A 26,639-nucleotide genomic window follows, 5' to 3' on the forward strand; every position below is an offset into this window, starting at 1 on the left:
AACGAAGTCAATAGGAGTAATAAATAAAACATTTGTTCCACACAAGGGGGACCAACATATGGTTTGCTCAGATGATCGCAAATGGGCCGATTTGCAGAATAGGCCCGTTTGCGAGCGCAGAAAATGCATGTGGCAATGTATGAATCATTTTGAAATTCGCAATATGGGTAATCGTAATTATTTGCGATGACCTAAATTGCTAATACAGTTAGGGAATCGCAATTTACGATTCACGATTCCCTAAATGCAATTCTTGCAGCTATGGCAAATTGTGAATTAGCATTAAGGAATCGCAAATTACCGCCAACTTCTTGTTGGTGGTAATTAGCAAATTCCTAGAAAAAGGATTTTTTTTTGCATTTTTCTAAATTCCATGTGGCGCACATACATGCTTTTAGCGCATGTATGTGCGTCACATGTGCACACATGCATATTTCAGGGTTGCAACAGGGTGTCCTTTTGGTACCCTTGAAATTGCATGCGCAATTTGCAAGCACCTATTGGGTACTCATAAATTGTGCATGCAATTCCCATTCATTCCTATGGGCCTTCCTTATCTGCGACTCGCAATTTGCGAGTCGCAAATAAGGAATGCATAGGAATCGCAAGATGTTTGCAAAAACCTACATACATTGCATTTTGCAAGTCTATAATAGCGAATCGGTAAAATTCGCTATTATAGACTCGCAAAATCCAATGTGGGTACATCTGGCCCTAAATTCCTTAAGGTTGGACTGCGACATATCCCCGACTACATCCTGTTTTTCTATACACAAGCCATGAACTGAATTGCATCAGGAGTTGTATTCCTCCTTAGAAAGCTCACAAGTAGGGTTTCCTTCTTACGTGTTATACGCGTGGATGAATATGTGGTGCATGGTGGCTTGCGGCAGCGAGAAGACATGGATTACAATCCGATGGAGAATGTCATTGCTTTCCGCAAAGAACTGATCGAAACCCCAGCACTTCTCCTGGTCCACTTCCAGAATGTTCCCCAGGATGGCTTCCAGCAGGATCTTCAACCCCCTGTGACAGATTAAAAACATCATGAACGGATTACTGGAACCACTGACTGAAGATGAAGGCGCGGTTTAACGCACACAAGCGCCACCTGACAGCAGCAGACAGTGAGGCGAGGGAAACTGAGTATTGAAAGGTCCTATAATAAGTCTTCAGTGACAGTAAACTTACTCATTCCATACATTCACAGACACTAGCCTCCAAAAAGGTACATCAGGAACCCTGATAGTCACCTACTCAGGATAATTCTACGTGTTTCCAGCCCCAAATTCTGAAAATATTTTCTCCTGCACAATTGACTGGCATGCACTGGTTGATCAAGGGTTTTATATCTGGGAAGTAAGAAAAGTGCTCTACACTTAAAGTGCATAACTTAAATCTGATTGCCATGTGGTTGTAGTGCTGTTTGCACCGAACGACGCTGGAGCTTTGGGAAAGGCATGAAGAGCTGAAGAAAGAAACAGAGGGAGGTGGGCAGCTTAATTTCACACACAGACTCTCTTACAACCTCTTCCCTAACTGCCCACACCTCCACCACGGTAAGAACTTCCCTGCAGGGTTATTGAAAAGCTGAGGGATGGGCCTGCCTGGGCTGCTTCCTGGCAGAGGGAGCAAGAAAGTGAGGGAGCGTGTGTGGAAGTAGTGAGTGTATTGTGCAGCACAGGAAGTGCAAATGAAAAACTATTCTCTGGGGTGCCATAAATTGTGGGTCAAGATGTGGCACAAAACAAGGAGTAAAGTCATAATGAGGGGAGTATCACAGTTAACTTATACGTTTACTTTGACATTATGGACAAGGACAAATGTGACAGTAAATCTGTTCTGGATTAATTAATCAATCACACAGGCTGCATTTTAAAATATCGCACAGCATTAAGGCACATGCTCCAGAGATCTTTGTGCATCCAACAATTTCTAGGGTGTAGCAACGCAAAGATAACTCTGGTGGTTAATTCAACCGGAGTTGGCTAGATCTGTGTACGGTCTTGTTCCAGGTTTGCATAGAGCAGTCGTCAAAAAGCATCAGTGCCTCCCTCAAACATTTTCACAATTATTCTATGTAATGTTCAATTTTTAATGTTTAAATATGTCTAGAGACGTATTTAGTATTAAGACAAAAGTCCCTATTTTCCATACCTGGAAAGACAATTGTAATACAACCCATAGTAAACTCACAAACCTATTGATACCAAAACCACATTATTATTGAACAGCATCAATAGAACAAACTAATCAAAAAACAATGTAAAATGATATTTAAAAAAATTTGTACAATTTATTGGATATAAAACAATACATTCATACACAGTTTTAGTGCCATAAAATACAATTTAAAAATGTGTCAAATTCACATGAAGAACAGGTAAAAAATTCAGAGTTGTCGATGCAGCGTTTCGGTATTTGTTATAGCACCTTCATCAGGAAGGTGCTATAACAAATACCGAAACGCTGCGCTGCGTTTTTTGATTAGTTTGTTCTATTTATGCTGTTCAATAATAATGTGGTTTTGGTATCAATAGGTTTGTGAGTTTACTAAGGGTTGTAGTACAATTGTCTTTCCCGGTTTGGAAAATAGGGACTTTTGTCTTAATACTGGTCACTGCTCCTTGTCACTGATTGGATTTGTAAGGAGACCTCCCTGATTTCTTTTACTAGAGACGTATTTAAAGATTGCAATTAAGTTCTGCTACCTTTTTAAAAATGCAATCAAATACATGATTTAAAAACATGTTAATCTGGTCAGGCAGGCCTTACTATTGTGCAAAAGTATCCACAGTGTGATTATTAGAAATGTGGGATGTGAGAGGCGGGGTTGAAAAATATTTGGAGTGATGGCGGCTTACTTCTGCTCATTTTCCTGATGAAAACAAAGCAATGTTATCAGCATTGGCATGCATCCCTCAGGGGACTCCCCCCCCCTCGTAATATTCAGTTGACTCCTTTTTACATTACGTAGACAGCTCAGTGGGTTACTGCTCTTTTCACAAAGATCCTTGTGGACCCGAGGGTCAGAAGTTACAGTCCTTGTGTAATACAGCACGGCATCAAGGACATGCATGCAAGCTGCAAGGCATAGGTTTACAACGTATTGTTTGTCTTTGCAGTCTTTTGTTATTCTAAGATTGCGATAAAATGGTTCATTTAGGTAGTAATAAAGACTTATTGGCAGACACAACCTCAACTCCGGGGGCCTTATTTATGAAGGCCTTGCGTCAGTTTTGCACCGCCGGTGCGTCACTTTTTGTGACGCACCAGCGGTGTAAAAAATGCGCCTCGTTGCGCCATATTTAAAAAGTGACGCATCTAGGTAGATGCGTCACTTTTTAAACCCCTGCGCCACATTATACCTGCATCAGAAATAATGTATGCAGAGGGGGCGTTCCCCCGCAAAAAGCCTCTTAATAGTGACGCAGTGAAATCTATGAGATTTCACTGCGTCACTATTAGGATGCTGTTGCGTCAAAATCTTGTGCCTGCCTCACAGCAGGCGTAAGACTGACGCAAGCCCTTTCACATGGGGCTTTCCCCATGTGAAAGGACGCATTGCTGGAGTTGCGTCACTTTTGTGACACACTCCAGCAATGCGTCACTTTTGCGCTTACAGATACGTCAGAAATACTGACGTATCTGTAACTCCTTGCGACATGATGCGTCATACATTAAATATGACGCATCAGGAATGTCGTAAGGAGTGTGCAGTGAAAAGTGACGCATCGCTGTTTTCACGCAGCGATGCGTCACTTTTCATAAATGAGGCCCCTGGAGTCTGCAGACCCCACGTACCAGACCAAGTGTTCTAAACATATAATGCCTTGGGATGAGTATCTCTACAAAAGAAATTAAATAAAGAACAATAAATCAATAACTGCTGTATAAATGGATGTTAGTTTAATGACTCAAATAGAAAAATACATTAGAAATTCTTACACTGCACACCTATTGCTTACCTCCTGAGGGTGGAAAATTCATACACCTGCGTCCATATCATAGCAGGTCTTTTAAGCACTTTTGTGATGTGACAAGCTGAGCACGTGTTCCCCGGATGGCAGCGGCCTCAAGGTGTTGAGCACCTGCTCCCTGCTAGTAAGCCTGATTGAGAATAACGAGAGGAGGAGTGCTAATGGCACTTTTCGCGAGGCAGGGTCCAGCTGGGAGTGAAAATGAGAAACTGCTTTCATCCCCTGGAGGTTGCTGCTCTGAACACAAAACAAACAAAGTGCACGCACTTCTGATGGTGTCTCAGTGTCAGCAAATTACACCAGGAGAAACTCAGCACAGGAAAGGTGCTGGATCTGGGATTCATCTAAAGCGGCCTCCTTTCTTGCGCGCTGTTACACACTATACATTATGTACCCTCTCCTGATGTTCCTTAGAGCCCGTTATCCTCACCTGGAGCATAGAAGGGGTCTGACTGCCCTGAACAAGATTCAGCTGCTTATGAGAACAAAACATGCCTTGTAGGGTGGCTGCCCTGTCAGGGACTGAATATCAAACAGCCACTGGACTGACTCCATTCGCACACTGAGCAGCAGGCACCTTCAGCCCCAGGACAGGCACTAGTACACAGGAAGTTTAGGAAAAAGATGAATAGCATTCAGTTTATTAACTGTTTAACTGCTCACAGTGTCAGATCACTGCTTACACACAGGGCCTGTGATAAGATACACAATGCTGGACGAGAACTGTTGTATCAGCTGCTGTGTCACACAGGGGCTTGTGACACATGATTGTGGACTGGTGCACATCAGCTCTGTCATCTGCTGCTCTTGCTGGGAATTCAGTAGGAGAATATGCTGGGACAGTGTTGTGTAGTGAGCAATAGCAAGAAGGATTAATTATGATTGAAGAAATGGAGGGAAGGAAGTGTTGGTAAGAGAAGGTCAACGCGTGAAGGTCAAGGAAGGTTCCAAAGTACCGAAGGGTAAAAGTGCAATTTCACAGCCCCACGTGGCTAGTAAGCTGCTGAGAAATGCATCCAAATTGATTGATGGAAAAATGTGCCATATGTGTTTTTTAGCTCCATGTAACAAGGGTGAACTATTCCAAGGGTTGGAGAGTTTGGAACGTGGAAACAACCCCCATTGTTTGGAGGAAGACGGTGGGCAAATAGAGGATGGTCGAAGAGAGGCGAGACATGGCAACCTTGGGGATGTGCAGAGTAAGCAACAAAAGGTTCGGTCCAAAGTATTAATTGCACCAGTCAGGATAGGCTGGCTGAAATAATGCAGGATGATATGAATGTTCGAGAGCAGGAGTGTTCTAGAGGGGTAGCATGATGATGGCTCAGATATGTATGTTGGGAGAGTGGCAGTGTGATGAAGGCTTCTATGGATGCTGAGATCAGGAACGTGATGATGCTTCAGGTATTAAAGTTGGAGAGCGGGAGTGTGATGATGGCTCGTATGAATGTTGGAGAGCAGGAGAATATAGTGGCTAAGGTATGAACGTTGGAATTTTGGAGCGTGGGATAATGATGGCACTGGTATGAATGTTGAAGAGCTGGAGTGTGATGATGACTCATGAGTATTGGAAAGCAGGATAATGATGATGGTTCAGGTATGGATGTTGGAGAGTGGGATAATGATGATGGTCCAGGTATGGATGTTGGAGAGCAGGATAATGATGATGGTTCAGGTATGGATGTTGGAGAGCAGGATAATGATGATGGTTCAGGTATGGGTGTTGGAGAGCGGTAGTGTGACGCTGGCTCATGAATATTGGAGAGTGGGAGTGTGATGATGACTCACGAGTGTTGGAGAGCAGGATAATGATGATGGTCCAGGTATGGATGTTGGAGAGCGGTAGTGTGACGCTGGCTCATGAATATTGGAGAGTGGGATAATGATGATGACTCATGAGTGATGGAGAGCAGGATAATGATGATGGTTCAGGTATGGATGTTGGAGAGCGGGATAATGATGATGGTTCAGCTATGGATGTTGGAGAGCGGTAGTGTGACGCTGGCTCATTAATATTGGAGAGTGGGAGTGTGATGATGACTCATGAGTGTTGGAGAGCAGGATAATTATGATGGTTCAGGTATGGATGTTGGAGAGAGGGATAATGATGATGGTTCAGGTATGGATGTTGGAGAGCGGTAGTGTGACGCTGGCTCATGAATATTGGAGAGTGGGAGTGTGATGATGACTCACGAGTGTTGGAGAGCAGGATAATGATGATCGTCCAGGTATGGATGTTGGAGAGCGGTAGTGTGACGCTGGCTCATGAATATTGGAGAGTGGGATAATGATGATGACTCATGAGTGATGGAGAGCAGGATAATGATGATGGTTCAGGTATGGATGTTGGAGAGCGGGATAATGATGATGGTTCAGGTATGGATGTTGGAGAGCGGTAGTGTGACGCTGGCTCATTAATATTGGAGAGTGGGAGTGTGATGATGACTCATGAGTGTTGGAGAGCAGGATAATGATGATGGTTCAGGTATGGATGATGGAGAGTGGGATAATGATGATGGTTCAGGTATGGACGCTGGCTCATGAATATTGGAGAGTGGGAGTGTGATGATGGCTTGTATGAATGTTGGAGAGCAGGAAAATATGGTGGCTCTGGAATTAACTTTGCAGAACGGGAGTGTGATGATGGCTCAGGTATGAATTTTGGAAAGTGGGATAATGATGATGCTTCAGGTATGAATGTTGGAGAGCAGGAGTGTGATGATGGCTCAGGGGTTGGTATTCGCAGCAAAAGATTTGTCAGAGTAGTAAATGCTCCAAAGAGGCTACAGGATCAGTATTGTGATTAATCTTCTCCTATTACTCTTACTTTCCAGTATGTTCCTTGCAGTGCAGTAAATACTCTGCATTTTTGTAAAAAACAAAATGTTCCCAATTTTTTTAGGTTGGTGCAAATCCGGAGAAAGAAGAGAAATGAATGTTTAAATACTCTTCTTATCTGCTCACACTGTGGGAAGCGCTTTGTTTTTTTATTTCTAAACATTGTTCGCATATTGGGCCCCCATTTCTGCTCCAAGTTAAACCCTTATGCTCTTTTCTTTAGTTTCAGGTAACCGCGTAGCGAGGCAGATTATTTGTTTTTGCTTCCAACTTCTTCCGCATTTAGGGTTGGCCCCTGGATGTTTTTCTATCAGCACCAGTGTTGGTATTTTAATATCCCGAGGGAGGGTGCAAAATCACCTAACGCCGGAATTTGTAGCCCTTAATTGTATATAATTCAAAAAGCAAATATAAATAGAAAGTCCTTTTAAATGTTTTCTAAAGCTGTGTTAATGATACCTGACTAAAATTAAAGTAAACATGGCACAAAAATCATGTTACAAATGAATTCATACAATTCTGTTTAAAATCCTACATTGCATCATCTCTTGTGGCTTTGTATAATCGACAAATACCCGGTATTATTTTCTTGGAAAGGTCGCAACCATAACAGCCCTGTATGTCAGAAGCTAATAATGAGACGTGGCCACCAATTCGCCGAAAAAACTTAGAGGCGGTCGGACACCCGCAGCCAGGGCTCCGAATAAAGGCAGTAACTTGGCACTACGCCACGTATTCCCAACAACAAACAGCGTTTGTTCCCCCGCCTCCCTCTCCACCCTTTGAGCATCTCGCATTCCTGCCGCATGTACATTGCTTAACTGTCGTGCACTTCCTTTCCTGGGAAAACCCCACTGCTGACAGAGCAGCCCGCCCTGCTGAGTCACTGGGACAGCTATGAGCTGCAGCCACCGCCATGTTGTGCAACGCCTGCTCTCTGCTTCTTGAAGCTCTGCATTCGGTAGGACGTGGCACGCACCGCGTGGCGTCCTTTGGGGCCTCCCCCTGGTCTTGTTTGTTATTGACCTGGTGGGCTGCAGACACCCACGTGTTCCATGCGGTGCAGGAGATGCCACTGTCTGCCTCAACGTGTACTGACTGTGGTCAATGCGTGACACACAGCGAGGCATGCTGCGTCTTTCTTGGCACCAGGTCTCCTTTCTTGTACTGTTTTAGTGACACGGTGTACCCAGGCGGGGGCTGCGCAAACGTGAATAGAGAGTGTGGGGGGAGGTCAACGTAAAATGCAGTTTGCACAGTTGTGTGGAAACACTGCTATGGTGATCTGAGGCAGCTGCACCAGGTTACTGCCTTGTTGATGCAGACAGGCAGTGACAAGTGTGTTGCCACTGGAGCCCACCGCAGCACAGCAAGGAAACACATTTGCAGGCAAATGCTCCGGCCTGACTCTTGAAGGGAGGAAGCAGAAGGACGGATGCAGGCTTTGGTTACCTGTTGGCTGAGTGCGTCACAGAGGCCATCTTCATGGGACGCCTAGAAAACACTACTAGGATCTTAAAACACTATACTTCTATGTCAGTCCACGGAGGCTCAGATTATGCTTCTCTTCACTTTACTGACACAAACAGCAGCCAATAAAAACGTTAAACTGGCATGACCCCGGAAGAACAACCCCCTCCAACAGTCTGCACCAATCACTAACAAGTCCAATATATAACTGTCCATGTTTATCCATACGACCTCCTCTTTCTTTGCTGCTGCAGCAGCGAGTTAAGTGCCCTTTACGTTTTCTACTTTTGGTGGTTAATGGTTTTAAGGGCGGTGGTTGTTGATGGCGCGTGCTCGTGCCCTTGACCTTGTTGTGTATATGTATGACTAAATGCATTGCGTTGCGCTGTTATTTCTCACACGCTTCTTTCGTGTGGTTAATTTATGCTTTGTGCCCCGCTGTTTTGCCGATTCTTGTTTCGGTGCATGCTTTCATTGTCTGATCCCGTTGCGATCGTTATCGCGGGTTGGTTGTGTCAGTGCGAGTCGGCGCGGCGTGTGGCTCGGTAGGGGGCGGTGGAGCAGGAGGAGACAGACGCGAGCCTCTCGCACTCAGGAGGCAGTCGAGTTCGGCCCCACAAGCGACGCGCATGCGCGAGGAGCCGCTTTCGTTTTCTGCAGTACCGGCTCCTCGCACATTGCGCGTCTTTCAGGCTGCATAAATCCTGGTCTCAGAGAACGCATACCGGAGCGTGTCCGGATCAGAGCTTTGCTCCAGGGGAGCTTTTGTGTGCAAAAAGGAGTCTCCTTCCACCTAAATCTTGGCCTCACAGAGTGGTGAACCTTAAGGACTACAGTGTGTGTGTGTGTGTGTGTGTTTGAGGCACCCCTGGGCTGCTCCCCCCCTGTTGAAGTTCCTCCACACCTCCCTGCTTTAGCGCTATGGCGTACTACACCGAGGAGGATAACCAATGGGTAGAATACAACGAGTATGAAGAATATGAGCCGCAAGAAGAGCAATTGGAGGAAAACTTGGTTGAGGCCCTGGATACCCATGTCCAAGGGTCGGTTAATAAGGCACTGATCAAGGCTCCTAAGCCTTTTACTAAACCCCTTCAGAAATATGGTAAGAGGAAGTTCAAGTCAGCCCGCCAGGGTGATACCTCTACTCAGTCCTCGGCCCAGGTGTTAGCACAGATGGCCAGGAATGTTATGAAGGATCATGGCTCGATGATTAATGATACATCTGGGGATTCTTCCCCGAACCCACCTGTCACCTCTGATTCTGAGGTGGAATCGGTGACGTCCAGGAAGAAATCGAAGAAGGTGCATCACACCGCTTATAAGGCCGATGATAGTCAGGCGCCGAAGAACCTTCTTTTTGATCCAAATAACATCGTGCACCCTAGGTCCACGGAATGGGTGCCGTGCCCGGAAGTGGCACATTATGTGGGTAACAACCTGCGACAGGGTTTCGACAGCAGTGTGAGAGCCACGCTCAGATCTGAATGCCCCAGGCCATCCTTGACAGGAAAGGTAGCAGATACGCCGGACTTGGATCCCACGATGGCGGCCTTTATGAGGAAGTTTGCGAAGGATCCTAAAAAGGGACTGGATAGGGCCTGGCGGGGGTGTCAGGACAAAATGTTGGATGTCGCTGGACCCCTCACGAAGATACTAGACGCAGCAGTTAAGGGAAAGGATAAAAAGGTACCACTGGATGTATCGGAGGTCCTTGAATGGGCACAACGTGCCATGTGCTTCTTGGGGAATGCAAATGTGGCCCTGTCTACGGAGCGGAGACGCTCTTTTCTTATGAGAATCGATTCCCAGCTGGCGGAAATGGCCCCTTCCGAACCTGGCTCTCTTGCTAATGGTATGCTTTTTGGGGACAAATTTGTTAGAGAAATTGGCAAGTACGTTGCCACCTTCTCCGCGCTGGACCGGGCGCAATCTAACATCAAGAAGGTATTCCGCACTGGTGTTTTTGATAGGGCCGGACGCCCACGAGGTCGAGGGTCCGGCCGAGGTTATGCACAGACCTCGCGTGGAGCTGATCAGAGGGGCAGAGGCAACCGACGCTCCAACTTCTACCCCTCCCGCGATAGGGGAGGGCGAGGCAAAGGACAGCGAGGAACCTATCGTGGCCAACAGAGTAATTCTGGAGACAACTCCTATTCAGGTACGACTTTTGTGTCCGTCAGAACATATGGTGGGAGGCAGACTGGCTCTTTTTCTCCACAGGTGGCGCATGCTCACGAGCGACCCATGGGTGTTACAAACAGAACAGGGATTTCTCATAGAGTTCTATGCCTCCCCGGTTCAACGGCAGAGGCCGACTCCCCTGCATTTTTCCCAGACAGAGCAGAGTTTCATCGACGTAGAGATATGCTCCTTACTCCAGAAAGGCGCGATTGTGGAAACCGCCCCACACGACCTAGGCTTTGTAAGCACCATCTTTGTGGTCCCCAAAAAGGACCAGGGGTATCGACTAGTGTTGAACCTCAGGGAGTTCAACGGCTGGGTGGTGTATCGACACTTCAAAATGGAAGGTATACACCTGCTGCGCGACATCCTCCTGGAACAAGATTGGATGGTACGCCTGGATTTAAAAGACGCCTACCTGGCGTTGTCCATTTACCCCCCGCACCGACGGTTCCTACAGTTTCAGTGGCGCAACCGGTGGTTCGAGTTTTCCGCCATGCCCTTTGGACTGTCGTCCGCCCCATGGTGTTTCACCAAGTTGATGAAACCCATCGTGCAGAACTTGAGGGAAAGGGGCGTTCGCCTCATTATTTACCTCGACGACATACTAATTTTAGGTCGATCGCCGGAGATGGTGTCACTCCATCTGTCGTGGACGATTCAACTTCTTCAGGACTTGGGTTTCCTTCTGAATTTACAGAAGTCCATCTTGAGGCCTTCTCAGGTGATGGAATTCCTGGGTTTCCAGGTCGACTCGGTGAAAGCTCAATTACTCTTGCCCCTCAAGAAGAGAGTGGCAGTCAGGAAGGAGTTGAGGAGAGCGCTTGTCTCTCCGACAATCTCCTTGAGGACTTTGGCGCGCTTGGTCGGGCTTCTAGCTTCGTCTATCCAGGCGATTTTTCCGGGCCCTTTAGATTACAGGGCCCTGCAGCGTTTGAAGGCATTGCACTTGCGCAAGGGTCTGACTTACGCTCAACAAATTTCTCTTTCAGCAGAGGCTCGTACGGAGATGAACTGGTGGTTAGAGCATATGGATGCGTGGAATGGCAGAGCCATTTTCGCGGCCACCCCGGAGGTGGTGATAGAGTCAGATGCCAGCCGTTGGGGCTGGGGAGCCCGTTGCGGCTCGGTGGAGACGGGGGGTCGTTGGTCCAGTGACGAGCTGAGTCTCCACATCAACTGCCTGGAACTCCTGGCGGGTTCCTTTGCGATTCGCACTCTGTCTCCTCAGAAAGTGTCATGCTGCATTCTCCTACGCATGGACAATGTGTCCGCGGTGCGCTACATAAATCGCCTAGGAGGCACCAGGTCGCGGCTCCTGGCGGAGATAGCGAAGGATTTCTGGCACTATTGCCTAGCCCATCAAATTTCAGTGACGGCGGAGTATATCCCGGGGTCTGCCAATGTGACGGCGGACTGGAACTCTCGGTATTTGAGAGATGCGAGCGATTGGAGGTTGCACCCTCGGATCTTCAGGGCATTGAACCACAAATGGGGTCCGTGTGTACTGGATCTTTTTGCCTCACGGCTCAACAGGCAGCTACCCCAGTTTTACAGCTGGCGCCCGGACCCCTTGGCGATCAGCTCGGATGCCTTCCTTCAATCATGGACGACGGGCATTCTATATGCGTTTCCTCCGTTTATCATGATCCCGAGGGTTCTGGCTCAGGTTCGGAGGCAAAAGGCGGAGCTGATCTTGATCTCGCCGTGTTGGAAAGCACAAGCGTGGATCCCGGTGGCAATGAGTCTCACCTGTGCAGCGCCGGTGCGGATTTCATCATTTCCAGACCTTCTTACAGACCCGGTGGGTCTTCACCACCCGTTGGTCCTTCAGAATCAGTTGTCCCTCCTGGCGTGGAGACTTTCCGGCGCCGTTGGCAAGTGCCGGGAGTTTCACAGGACACTCTCTTTTTCTTATCACAGGCATGGGCACCTTCCACCCACAAGCGATATGAGTCAGCTTGGAGACGATGGGTTGGTTGGTGTAACGAACGGCAGGGAGATCCGATGGGATCCGATATCACTGTGATTGCAAATTTCTTATCTGAATTAGTGCGGTCAGGACTGGCTTATCGATCAGTGAATACCTTCCGATCGGCAATCTCTGCGGGACACCCGCATGTTGACGGCAAGCCCGTTGGGGAACACCCCCTGGTGTGTAGAGTTGTCAGGGGGGTCTGTTTAGTGAATCCCCCTCAACCCAGGTATACTGAGCTCTGGGACGTTTCAGTGGTCCTACGTTTTTTGGCGGCCTGGCCAGCCAATGAGGGTCTGTCTCGCAAACAGCTCTCAGCTAAGCTTACACTTCTACTCTGTTTGATCTCATGCAGGCGTGTGTCGGATATTCGGGCCTTGGATTTGTCAGGTAGAGTATTTACTCCCACGGGAGTTTCTTTTACAATCTCTAGACGTACAAAAACACATACGAAATGTATTGCTTATCCTGCATTTCCTCATCATAGTAAATTATGTGTGGTCAAATGTCTGAAGGTATATGAGGATTGTACTAGAGAATTTAGAACTGGTTTTGGTCAATTGTTGAATTCATTGCAGAGACCTTTCCGCCCAGTCACAAGTGCGACTCTGGCCAGGTGGGTTACCTGGTTGTTGAACCTGGCGGGTATTGATACCTCTAAATTTGGGGCTCATTCTGTGAGGGGGGCTATGGCCTCAAAATCTTTTGGTGCCGGTTCTAGGCTTCAGGATATCATGACTGCGGCAGATTGGTCATCTGACTCCACCTTTAAAGTGTTTTATCATAAGCCTATTGTGGATGTGGCCTCGGTGGTGGTGGAGAAACTTTAAACTAGCATAATCTGAGCCTCCGTGGACTGACATAGAATGAAAAATTGTCTAGCAAACGCGACAAAGAATTTTCAATTCTATTAAGGACACGGAGGCGAGGATTATCCCACCCGGGCTTGCAGAACAGTTTTTTATGCATTATTGTATGGTTTGTGATTTATTGTACCCACCCGAATGAATGTTATGGCTTGTTGTATTTCCAAGTTTGGGAACGGCCATTACGACTTATATTCTTGTTTCAGGAGATCAGCACAAGCAGACATGAGATGAACAGTCTATGATCTGGAACTGTGGGACGTGGTACAGGAGGTGCCTTCCTCGACGATGGATGCGATGGTTGCCACGTTGGCCTCCGGTCTCGTTGGACTGATGATGTATTCGCAAAGAAAGAGGAGGTCGTATGGATAAACATGGACAGTTATATATTGGACTTGTTAGTGATTGGTGCAGACTGTTGGAGGGGGTTGTCCTTCCGGGGTCATGCCAGTTTAAAGTTTTTATTGGCTGCTGTTTGTGTCAGTAAAGTGAAGAGAAGCATAATCCTCGCCTCCGTGTCCTTAATAGAATTGAAAATTCTTTGTCGCGTTTGCTAGACAATTTTTCATTCTCAGCACATGCGTTCTACTGTCCCACAAGAGTGCGGTTACATTCTAGCTTTCGATGTTCATGTTTTTTTAATTCTTGGTCCCCGCTGTTTCCATTGTATTCCGTTACATGCGATATATAGACGATTTACTAGTAGATTCATCAAGCTAAATTGCGCTCGCAAAGGGCCAGATTCTGAGAATCTGGCCCTTTGCGAGTGCAATTTTTGCATTTGGGATTAATCATCCCAAATGCAAAAATCGCTACTTGCGAAATCGCATATTTGCGAGGAATTGGATTTAAGGAATCTCTATTAGAGATTCCTTAAATGCAATTCATTAACCAATTAGAAATTGCGAATTCGCAATACATGGTCTCTATTTACCACGAAGTCTGACTTCGTGGTAAATTGCGAAAAAATTGAAAAAAGCACTTTAGTGCATTTTTCACTGTTGCATGTTACACACACACATGTCCTTTGGACATGTGTGTGCGCAACACGTGTGTAAATTTGCATTTCAGGGGTGCTACAGGGTGTCCTTTGGACACCCCTGGCACCCTTGAAATCGCATTTCTTATTTGCGATTAGCTAATTGCTAATCGCAAATAAGGAATACTCCCCATTCATTCATAGGAATGAATGGGGAGTATTCCTTATTTGCGATTAGCAATTTGCTAATCGCAAATAAGGAATGTGTAGGAATCGCAATTTATTTTGCGATTCCTATATGAATCCCGTTTTGCGAGTCTGTAATAGCGATTTCTTATGAATAGCTATTAAAGACTCCCCCACTCACCTCCCCAATGAAGAAGAAAAACTTGAGGTCGAAGCACGCCGCTTATAATGGGGGGGGGGGGGGAGTTTGTCCTAAATATGGAATACTTTTAGACTTAGGAAGAGAAATACTCTGAGCCATCAAGTGGAATGTCGAACCTGTTGTCTTTGGATGCAGGCTGATAGTTGCCTTATGAGTAAGTTTAGACAATGCTTAATTTGACCCTGTGGTATCTGGTGCTTGGGACCGGCACTTAATTTTCAACACTGGCACTTATGACAGTTTGCCACATGGTGGTGCTGTTTCACTAATTTAAAGAGGAGCAACACAATAGTTGTTTATTAATTCAATACATATTAAAAATGTCTAATGGCTGCCACCCAATCCATTCTTAAAGCATCGAGGGCCTAAAATAATCTGAAATATCACACTTGTAGGAGTGTAAAGGTTAGCAGTTGTGTTGCTATTGTCACTGGGAGTACAGACCCGGGCAATGGGTGGTGCAAGCAGCAGTGGGCTCCTGGTGAGGGAACTCATTTTTAAAAATCAAATTAAGCACTGCTTATGTGGAATACAGTAGGCCTGAGCTGGTTATAGTAACAAGCCAGTGATAAAGGCTGTCTGCCTGATTGGTTCACAGAAAAAAAGCTGCGTCAGAGACAATTAAGTCAAAAATTGTAATTAGGAAGATTTACAACTAGTAGTCCCAACCTATTTATTACGGAAATCGTCTGTTAAAGTCAAAAAGCCTTTAAGTCTTTAGAAATGTACGGGTTTCTAAGGATTTGCACAGATTAATGTAATAGGCAATAATTTTAGAGTTGGCCTCCCTCTCGGATTTCTGCACTGACAAATGCTTCAGGTATAAGTTTTCCATTTAGATCATCCATGTTAACCCTCTTAGGAGGGGTTCAATATAGTTGAACTAAATATAACTTTTTGTATATTTACACTTCTCTGTATGTATGGATGATGGTTGCATTGTTGGAAAGCGTATGCAGAACTGAGTAGCCTTGAGTTGTTTAGGATGACAAGTCTGATAATGGATAATGGCCTGATTGTTTCAACAGGAAAATGTTTGTCAGATGCCATGGGTCTAACACAATTATGCCAATCCCAATTGTCAATGTTTAATATGCAATGTTAAGATGACGGCAGCAGGCCTTACCAATCAGTTCCAAAAAGGGTTTGTAATAGCCAATGGGGTTTTAAGAGTGGATTGTCATTACTCTGTGGTAACGGATGTCGGCAGATACTTTGTTACATGGAATCCCACAAATTACCATAGTAGTCAAAGGTTTTGATGTGTGTTATGCTCCTTACCCTCCTCCGACAAATAGCTGGAATTGAAAGTTTGCGAAGTGATTATCCCTACTAAGCATTTTTCGGAGGCATTGGGCCACATGCATCATCAGGACATTTTGCGATTCCTTATTTGCGAAAAATAGGGAATCGCAAATAAGGAATCGCAAAATGGGATTCATTAATTTATTCGCATAATTTTTGCGATTCAGTGAAAATCGCAATTTTTACCGAATCGCAAGGATTATGCAAATTCTAAATTGCGATTTCGCAATTCCCATTGATTCCTATGGGCCAAAAGGCCCATAGGAATCAATGGGAAGGCATTGACAGTTTGCGAATTTCTATTTGCGATTCGCAAAATGTTCATGGATTACATGGGTGCGGGGGGGGGGGGGGGGGTCCAAATGACCCCCCCCCCTGCACCCCTGAAATGCATTTTTAAGAGCATGTTTCACACACACATGTCCTAAGGACATGTGTGTCTGTAACATTACAGTGTTTAAAATGCAATTTTGAGCATTTTTAAACTTTTTCGCAAATTACCACGAGGTTCAACCTCGTGGTAATTTGCACCCCCTAATTGCGAATTCGCAATTTAAAATGCAATCATGCATTGCTTTTAAGGAATTGCAAATTTGCGATTCCTTTTTTTTTTTTTTTTTTTTCCTCATTTGCCTGGCCACCTCTTATTTAGCCTCCAGCTGCCAACCACTCTTTCCAGGTGCAGAGTTTCCTCTGCATCTTGTATTGTGTTAGGTGGAATTTGGCAATAGATGGCCCGAAGAGTATCGTGGAAAAAGACTCCAAACTTGAAGTTCTATTCAGTTGAACTAGCCATTCTGAGCCGACTGGGGGGAGGCCTAGTTCTTGGAGTTTCAAGGCATAATCATAGGACCGGGGAAAAAAAAAAAAAAAAAAAAAAAAAAAAAAAAAAAAAACCCCGGTTATTGTCTCCAACGAACCAGAATGTCCCAAAAGATACGACTACGCTCACCGCCTGATCTCCTCATGTCAGTTTTAGAGGTTGCGTAGAGAGACGACAGCCAGCTTGCATGGGATGGTGCTGAATTTTCAATCCAAACCTTACATATCTCTCTTCTTGCAAGCAGTATGGCGAACAACAGAAATGTCCTAGCGTGGCCCTTTATGTTGTTGTCCCAACCAAATATAATCAAGGAAAGTGTGATGGAGATCGAAGTATTAAGGATGGAGTCTAGGGTTGCTTTAACTTCATTCCAAAATTGTAAAATGTTGGGGCATTCTTTAAACATGTGGACGTCTGAGGCTGCGATATGGCCACATTTATTGCATTTCTTCCCTGGGATAAATTTAGAAAGTTTTAGCGGGGTAAAATATGCACGGTGAATTGTAAAAAAGTGATTGCGTCTTAGCCATGCAGGTTTGACACACTTATATAATAGGGTACAGGAATTCTGCCAGGTTTCGATGCTCTGGGCCCCCAGATCTGAGCCCCATAGTTGTTCCGGGAGGATGAAATCTCCATCTATCTCTTCTAGCAGGCACCAGTACCATATCGAAACCTCTTTACCCCCTGCAAGTTGCGCTACCAATTTCTCTTCGGTGGAACTATGCTTCCCTAAAGGAGGCCCAGATCTATCTGTTGCCTTAGCCCAACTATTTAATTGTAAATACTTAAACCTCGAGAGCTCTATCCCCCGCTGCTCCCGCAAAACCTCCCAGGGCCTCAGAGAATCACCTGTCAACACATCGCCCCATGTTAGTATCCCTCCTACTCTCAACGGAATAGTAAGCCGATCATCCCAGCAGGAAGGGAGCCCTGGGGAGTCCCAAATGGGCGCAAGGTTGGAGTAATATGACAAGCCCAGGTTCCTCCTTATATGTGACCATAGCTTCGCTTGGGACATAAGAGTTTTTAATTTAACTTTCTTGAAGTATTTCTGTTCTCCAAACTTGAACATGAAGCCGTTAGTTGGTAAGCCAGCACCAATCAGCATTGCCATAAACATGAGGCCTATTGATGTATTGGATGGCACTTTTAAGAGCATTCTCGAATGGGAAAGTTGGAATGCCCACGCATAGTATTGTAAGTCTGGTAGGGATAGGCCCCCCTTTTCCCTCCTCCTCCTCAGCTTTTTCCACGATATTCTTGCTGACTTGTATCCCCAAACGAAGGAATTAAGCTCTCTCTGGCATTTCTCTAGCGCTATTTTATCAAATGCCAGGGGGATCGTGTTGAATAAGAAGGTGAATTTGGGAAGAATTGACATTTTTAGCAAACTTACTCTACCTAGAATAGTTAGTGGGAGATTAGACCAAGATTTTAAAGATTTTTTTATTTCCTTAAAAATTCTCTCAAGATTGACTTGGGCGATTTGTGCGATATCTTGCACTATCCGAATTCCCAAGTATCTCATTGAGTTTGATGTATTTAGCGTTGGGTCAGGTATGTTCCATGCCATAATGTCTGTTTTGGAGGCGTTTATCTCATAGCCCGAGATGCGGCCGAAATCTTCGGCTCTCTCGATGACTGCCGGTAGAGCGATCTCCGGGTCTGAGGTAAAGACCAAAATGTCATCTGCATACAAGGCTACTCGCTTTTCCCACTCCCCGAACCTAAAAGATGGAATAGAGTCATCTCGTCTGAGAACTTCCGCAAACGGTTCTATGTATAGGTTAAAGAGGAGGGGGGAAAGCGGGCAGCCCTGTCTTGTGCCTCTAGAGATCTTAAACGATTCAGACAGGTTGCCATTTATTAGAAGCCGTGCTGTTGGCGATTTGTATATAAGTTTTATTGATCGACAGATTTTCTCCCCTAAGTTGACCCTCTTTAACACGTCGTTTAAATAGGACCAGTTTACCCTGTCAAAAGCTTTAGCTGCGTCTAGGGTGAGGGTTGCCAATGGGATATTAAAGGCTGAGGCGATGTCGATTGCCCCCACTAGATCATATGTTAAGTCAGAAAGCTGACGCCCTTTAATGAATCCCTTTTGATCTTGATGGATTATTTCCCCCATTACTGATCCCAATCTAGCTGCTAAAATAGAGGCATATATTTTGTAGTCATTATTTAACAATGATATAGGGCGGTAAGACCCACATAGTGTTGGGTCTTTTCCAGGTTTTAAGATCAAGACTATAGTTGCCTCACTCCATGATTGAGGTGGGTCATTACCGTCCTTCAGAATGCTGTTAAAAAGGGCCGTCAGCGTAGGGACAATTGTATCGGCCAAGACTCTATACAGTTCTCCGGGGAGTCCGTCAGGGCCTGTGGCTTTTCCATGTTTTAGTGCGGATACGGCCTTTTTAACCTCTGCCTCTGAGATGTCCAAATCCAATGCCTCACTTTGCGCTTGTGATAACTGTGGAAGAGACATCTTATCTAGCCATGTCTTCCTTGCCTGTTGGTCATCTATAATATCATCCCTATATATTTCGGCAAAAAACTGCGTAAAGGCAGTACTGATTCCTACATCTGATGACCTGAGCTGATTTTCCCCCTCTGCCATGATCCCTCTTATGTGGCTTTTTGCTTGGTCTGCTTTGACCCTCCAGGCTAGAATCTTACCTGCAGTTTCTCCGAATTCAAAATTAGACAATTTGCTCGCCTCCCATTTCTTTGAGACCCTTTCTTGTAGGATATCTTCTATCTGACTTTTGAGGTCTGACCTAATTTTTTGATCTTGTAGTGAGCCAGTCGTGCCCCTAAGCCTTTGTTCAATTATCTCTAGCTCCTGTTCTAGGTTTTGGATTTTGGATAGATAATTTTTCCTCCTAAAGGAAGCTCTGTTGGTGATGCAGCCTCTCAGGTATGCCTTAAGAGTTTCCCATACTAAGGCAAGGGAGGTTGAGTGCAAATTGCTATCTAAAAACATCTCAGTTTCGGAGTTGAGATATGTCACTTCCTCCGGGACCAATAGGATAGTTCGATCGAATGACCAGGAGGGATGTTTTTTATGAGTCTGAAGTGTTAAGGTGAAAGAGAGAGCTGAATGGTCGGATAGGTGAGAGGGTATATACTTTATACTAGCTATAGAGTTTTGGAGACAGTAACTAAACAGGGCAAAATCTATTCGTGAAGAGTGTTTGTATTTTAGATTCCGATAAGATACCCCTGGTTTCGTGCCGGCTCTCTCTCTCCATAAATCTGCCAGACCCAGGTCCTCCATAATCCCTTTTAGAGACTGTCTAGATTTAGAAGGTGGTTGACAACTGTACCTGCTGCTATTAGTGGTTTTATCAAGTTTCGGATTCAAAATAACATTAAAATCCCCTGTCCAAATTATGGGGTCAGAAGTGGTTATTAAGACGTTCCTTATTGTTTCTAGAAAGGATGGGTCATCAGAGTTAGGACCATAGTACCCGACTAAATTGTATTTCTGCCCATGTATAGAAAGATTAACTATGAGCCATCTTCCGGATTTGTCCTCTCTGAATTCAAGAATCCGCACGTTAGCTGGTTTTTTGCAGATTAAGAGAATTCCTCTTATATTTGCATTATGGTCAGTACTTAAGAATACGTCAATCCATTTTTGCTTTTTTAAAATTGCGTCTGCCTCGTTTTTTAAGAGATGTGATTCTTGGATAATGATGATCTGCGCCGGGGAGTCACGCAAATATTGAAAAATGCGTTCTCTTCTCCCCTGCACGCGCAGACCATTCACGTTCCAAGATAAAAAAGATATCAATGTCATTTCTCTTTCCCGTTTCTCCCTTTCATTCCACCTGATTTAATGTTTATTGCTTTGTTTCTTTTATTTAAGGCGGTTGGACAGTGAAAAAGAAAAATCTGTTTTAAAGGGCCAGGCTTCTGAGGATAATTTTGAATTTTTTTGCTTTTGTCCCCCCCCCCCCACCCCTTTGGAGAACCCCTCCATACTTACTCCGGCCAGTTGATGGGCCGGTTTGCTCTGATCTGAGCTCTACTCTCAACACGGAGTTGCACTCCTTAAGAATATCTGTGAAGAAACATTGTATTATCGTGCACATTCACCCTCACCATCACCATCACCATCACCATCCCGCCTTCCCCCTGTAGGTTTGTTACTCGCATTCTGCCGATAGTGTAGATTATTCATTTGTTTATCTATAGAGAAAGGTTGTTTATGAAATAGTGCAAAATTATTTATTTATTTGTGTATATATATATATATATATATATATATATATATATATATATATATATATATATATATATATATATATATATATTATTATTTTTTTTTATTTTTTTTTTATGTATTTTATTGCATCCCCTTTTTTTTTTTTTTTCCTCCTCCTCTTGTTATTTGTATATTTATTTTCCTCTATTCTTCATTCTTCATTGTTCCCCCCTCCCTCTCCCCAAAAGCTCATGAGTACCTACTTAGTTATTACTTTACTCAGCGTATTGAGTAAGAACAAGTACACTGAGACGAGGGGGGGGAGGCCTATTCACTCAACATTTGCCCTGTGAGTGGTTCTGAATGGACTCCAGGAGCTCGTCCGCCTCGAATGGCGTTCTGACGTTATACATCTTGTTATTATACATGATGCGTAGGTAGGCCGGGAATCGCATCTGGACTGTAGCACCAGCCGTTCTAAAACTATCCATCTTCTGACCCAACTCCCACTGCCTATCTAGTGTAGCCTTGGATAGATCAGAGCGGATTTCGAAAGGAAATTCAGAACATTTTGTAGTTTTAAGTTTAAGCGCAGTGTTAAGAATTTTCTCCTTTAAGGTATAAGTCAAGAAGTTGACAAGGATTTTCCGAGGTTTAGACCTGCCTGCGTTAAGACGGAACGGGTCACGATGGATCCTTTGGATGTCTTTCTCCAACACTTCAACTGTCTCCTCGAGACCCAAAGCTTCCTTCAAAAGATTTACAACAAAACTCTTGATGTCCCCACCTTCTTTCCCCTCCGGTATTTTGAGAAGACGCAGGTTGTTTCTGCGTGAGAAATTCTCCAAAGTTTCCATTCTTTCTTTCATTGCATCTCCCTCCTTGCGTAAGTTGTGAATTTTTAACACAGCTGCTTCAAGATTAGCTTTTACCGCTCCCACTGTATTCTCCAATACCTCCGTTCTTTCACCCAAGCCATCTACTTTCCTTTCCAAAGCTTCACAAGATGAGCGAATGTCGTTTTGGTTTGCTTTGGAGACCAAAAAATCACTACGAATTTCTTCTCTCATCGAAGCGATTGAAGCTGCCAAAGCTGCCAATGCCGACTCGGTCGTAGTATGAGTTGTGACACCAGCCCCCCCTTCCTCATCTCTCTCCCCTGAAGCCTTAGAGGGACCTGTTGGTATCCTGTTTAGAGCCTCGCCTTCCACATCACGTGGAGTGTTTGCCACCACCGACTGTGACAGGGCGGACAGTGATGGGTCAGCCATTTCCGTTAGTGGGGATGAAATCACTGAGGGGATATCAATACCCAGAGATGTGACAGGGCTCTTTTCCTGATTATTAACTGGGCTTAGGTCCAGAACTTGAGGCAAGACTTTAAAAAAAGAGCGTAGAGAGGGGGTAATTTTCACCGCGCTGTTGGTTGAAGCTAGAGTCTTAGCCCCTTCTTGGCTGTTTTTACTGATCCTTTTGTTTCCCCTCCCTTTGGCTTTCGTTTTTGTAGCTGTCAATTTGGGTTTCTGGCTGATTTTCTTTTTCCCTGCCCCTGTCTCTTTTGTTGAAGCTGGAAGACTAGAAGGGGCAGGCTCGCTTAGGGGGTTGCTTGCAGCAGGGACGGGAGGCAGGGCTGGAACGGGAGGCAGGGCTGGAACGGGGGCAGAGGAGTCAATTGCTACAATTGTATGAGACACTGTCTCTAAACAGGGGGATTCTGGTAGCTGTAGTAAAGATTGACTGACCCTTTTAATTTCCTTTAGATTATTGAGTACAGCGTTAAGGTTACCTGCCACTCCCAATGAGATGCCCTTGCTGCTGCCAAGACTTGATTTCCCTGATCCCTCCAACTGCTGAGATTCCCCCACCCGTGATGCCCTGCTGTCACAAGTATGTGTTGCTCTCACCTGGGGCTTGCTAGTGGGCTCAGACTGCTTCTGTAGCAGCTGAACCACTGTGCCTCCGGATCCCACACATTCAAGTCTGCCTCTAAGCAGACCTCGCGCCGAGCGACCCCGGCGAAGCTCCACGGCTGCTCTGCTCCACGAACTCCGAGGGGGCGGAGAGCTGCCGGAGGGCAGAGTGAAACACATCCGAGGTGAGGTGTGCCGGCTGACAAGGCGAGGGGAAAACAATCCGGCGATCCCTCTCTGCACACTTCCGCTACTCCGCCACTCCGCAACTCCCGTTTCCCGTTTTCTCGCTCCTGCGGCTTCAATCCGTGGGTGCCGTGAGAGGGGGGCGGGGGGCAGGGCAAGGCAGCAATACCTCCAATGACTCCGGAGCGGACCCGGTCTGGCGAGGAAATTCTGACCGGCAGCCTCCGACCTAGCTCCGCTATCCTAAACCGATGGCAGTCAAACGGGTGGTTTTAGGACGTTTTTAGACATCGCGCCGACAACATTACAAGTGAGGTAAGGGGAACAGAGTGAAAGCAGCGGGAACTCAAAAATGCCCGATCGTCCCAGACAGCGGAGAGGAGTGCTTCCCCATGCCAGAGGAGCTCAGGTGATCAGCGCGCGCACCGCACTAGCCTGCGGCCGCCATGTCACCGTTTGCGACACCTAAATACCTTGATGCATGTGGGCCTTTGTCCATTGTTTTACCAACTGTAAATTGCATATAGTTGCAAATGTATTACTGTATGCCTGATTCTTGCCTGTTTATGCACAGAAGGTCTAAATAGGTATCGGAGACTGAATAGAGGTGGGTTTGGTCGGTTTCCGACTTGCTAATTCTTTTGGGGGGGGACATGTGTGTCTGTAACATTACAGTGTTTAAAATGCAATTTTGAGCATTTTTAAACTTTTTCGCAAATTACCACGAGGTTCAACCTCGTGGTAATTTGCACCCCCTAATTGCGAATTCGCAATTTAAAATGCAATCATGCATTGCTTTTAAGGAATTGCAAATTTGCGATTCCTTAAAAGCAATCGCATTTTTGGAATTCGCTAAAAATAGCGATTTTCCCAAAAATGTTTGATGCATCCAAAAAAGATATTTAGGAATCGCAAACGGCCGAATTTACCGATTCGCACCGTTTGCGACACCTAAATACCTTGATGCATGTGGGCCTTTGTCCATTGTTTTACCAACTGTAAATTGCATATAGTTGCAAATGTATTACTGTATGCCTGATTCTTGCCTGTTTATGCACAGAAGGTCTAAATAGGTATCGGAGACTGAATAGAGGTGGGTTTGGTCGGTTTCCGACTTGCTAATTCTTTTGGGGGGGGACATGTGTGTCTGTAACATTACAGTGTTTAAAATGCAATTTTGAGCATTTTTAAACTTTTTCGCAAATTACCACGAGGTTCAACCTCGTGGTAATTTGCACCCCCTAATTGCGAATTCGCAATTTAAAATGCAATCATGCATTGCTTTTAAGGAATTGCAAATTTGCGATTCCTTAAAAGCAATCGCATTTTTGGAATTCGCTAAAAATAGCGATTTTCCCAAAAATGTTTGATGCATCCAAAAAAGATATTTAGGAATCGCAAACGGCCGAATTTACCGATTCGCACCGTTTGCGACACCTAAATACCTTGATGCATGTGGGCCTTTGTCCATTGTTTTACCAACTGTAAATTGCATATAGTTGCAAATGTATTACTGTATGCCTGATTCTTGCCTGTTTATGCACAGAAGGTCTAAATAGGTATCGGAGACTGAATAGAGGTGGGTTTGGTCGGTTTCCGACTTGCTAATTCTTTTGGGGGGTGAATTGTTATGTTCTGTATTGAATCTTATTGTTGTGTTCCTGAATATTACATCTGACTTATGCTGCTAATTCAAATGAAATAAAAACTGCTTATTTGCACTGAGCTAGTTTACCCAAAATTGCTTTTGCATACCGTACTAAAAAGTGTTTAAATCGTCCACTCTTTTTAAAGTATGCACTGACCTATTTTAGTGAGGGTGCAGTCCTCTTAACAGCACCACATCATTGGAAAGGACGCAGGGGAATTTGACGCACAGTGGGCGGGGAACATTATTTGTACAGAGCTGTGCTTTTGGAAGGAGAGGCACTAGCGGGACATGAAGCGGCACCATTTTGAGCAAGGTGCGCTCTAGTTCTCCGAAGTAATCTTCAGGAAGATTCTTTCCTCCTACATAATAATGACCGCAGTACAGAAGCGCTGATGCATGCCGAAGGCATGCCTAAGGCAAGTCTATCTGCGCCCGTCTACATTTCGACCGTGGCTAGCGTCACCCACTATGCACTATGTAGTCCCTTTTTTTGTTAAACTGTGTTGGTCCCATTTCTTTTGTCAATTGTAAGCACATTCTACACTCCCTGAATCAGAAGCCCATCAGGATGTTAGAACTAAGTAAAAATCAGAAGGTATTCAAGGCCACCCCCATTAATATTCACTATTTGCATGAACATGCCTTGAACAAGTTTAACTTGCTAGAGAAGGGTAGTTTGGATGCTCTCTTCATGACGAGAACCTGGATGAATGAGGACTCCTGTCCAGATTTGCATGCCTCAGGATATGCAGGTGATTTTATAGCATCTCTACATCAAGCCTTAGCCCCTAAATGCTAACTTCACCACTCTTGGTGACTTTATTATACATTTGGATATGGCTGTCAATATAGTTTAAGCCTATACAGGCCCAACACATAGGGCTGGACATGAAATAGATGGCAATTTATCCAACGCATCGATACAGTGGAAGAATCCACACCAGGCGCCCTGGTCGGACCACTTTTTAGGTTTCGCCTGTCGAAAGCTGCGCAAGCAGCGTTTCGCGCAGGCGAAATCTTTTGTTTTGCAGTATGGCTGTTTGTCCCGCCTCTGTTTCCCATTGGCTAGCTCCATAAATGGAGGCTAGCCATTGGAAAACAAAGGCGTCAGTCATTCTGCAAGGCGACTCGTGGGCGTTCCTGAGAATTTTTCCCATCCGGCCCCTTTTAGGACATCAGTGCGGCGGTGGGCGGGGTTTATTTTTTTGTTCGTCGAGGTTTCTTTTCGTCATTCCGCGGCCGACCGCCGCCGGAGGAAGTCCAGGTCCAGGTGAGTCCCCTCCCGCTGTCTGTACTTTTCCCGCCCCCCCTCCCGCTGTCTGTGCCTTTACCGCCCCCCCCTCCCGCTGCCCGTGCTTTTCCCGCACCCCCCGCTGTCCGTGCCTTTCCCGCTCCCCTCCCGCTGTCCGTGCTTTTCCCGATCCCTTCCGCTGTCCGTGCCTTTCCCGCCCCCCTCCCGCTGTCCGTGTGCCCGTTAACCCGCCCCCTCCCGCTGTCCATGTTTCTTGTTGCTTTTGGGTTGAGCACTCCATGGGAGTGTATGCGTATTACAGCTGCCTTAGTTAGGCATATCTTTTCCACTGCAATCTGTTGGCCATGCGCTTCTTTCTGCAGCTCTATATTGTGCTTGTCCTCATGTCTCGTTCTGTCCCCGATTGCTTCTCCTTGCCAACAGTTGTACCCTACTCTTAAACCTGTTGCTTCTCCAGCCCATCCCCTCACTTTACGTTACTTCTCTCCATCTGTCCACTCCTTCACTCGCGCCCGTTGCTTCTTCACACCAGCCCCCCACCCCTTGTTGTTTGCCCCCACCCTCCCTATGTGGCTTCTATTCAACCCACCTGTTTGTTTTGCTTTTGAATCTGCCC

At 45.6% G+C, this 26,639-nt stretch overlaps 1 protein-coding gene across 1 annotated transcript in view; it reads right to left on the reverse strand.

Annotated features, from left to right (window-relative positions):
* Window positions 1–26,639, reverse strand: part of IKBKE (inhibitor of nuclear factor kappa B kinase subunit epsilon) — a 287,793-nt gene that overhangs the window by 157,773 nt on the left and 103,381 nt on the right. The window contains exon 9 of the mRNA XM_086923415.1: window positions 847–1,026. Coding sequence (XP_086779541.1) covers window positions 847–1,026 — 180 coding nt within the window. The remainder of the gene's footprint in view (window positions 1–846; window positions 1,027–26,639) is intronic.

The sequence above is a fragment of the Lissotriton vulgaris genome, chromosome 5 (assembly GCF_964263255.1).
Source record: "Lissotriton vulgaris chromosome 5, aLisVul1.2, whole genome shotgun sequence".
Lineage (NCBI taxonomy): Eukaryota > Metazoa > Chordata > Amphibia > Caudata > Salamandridae > Lissotriton > Lissotriton vulgaris.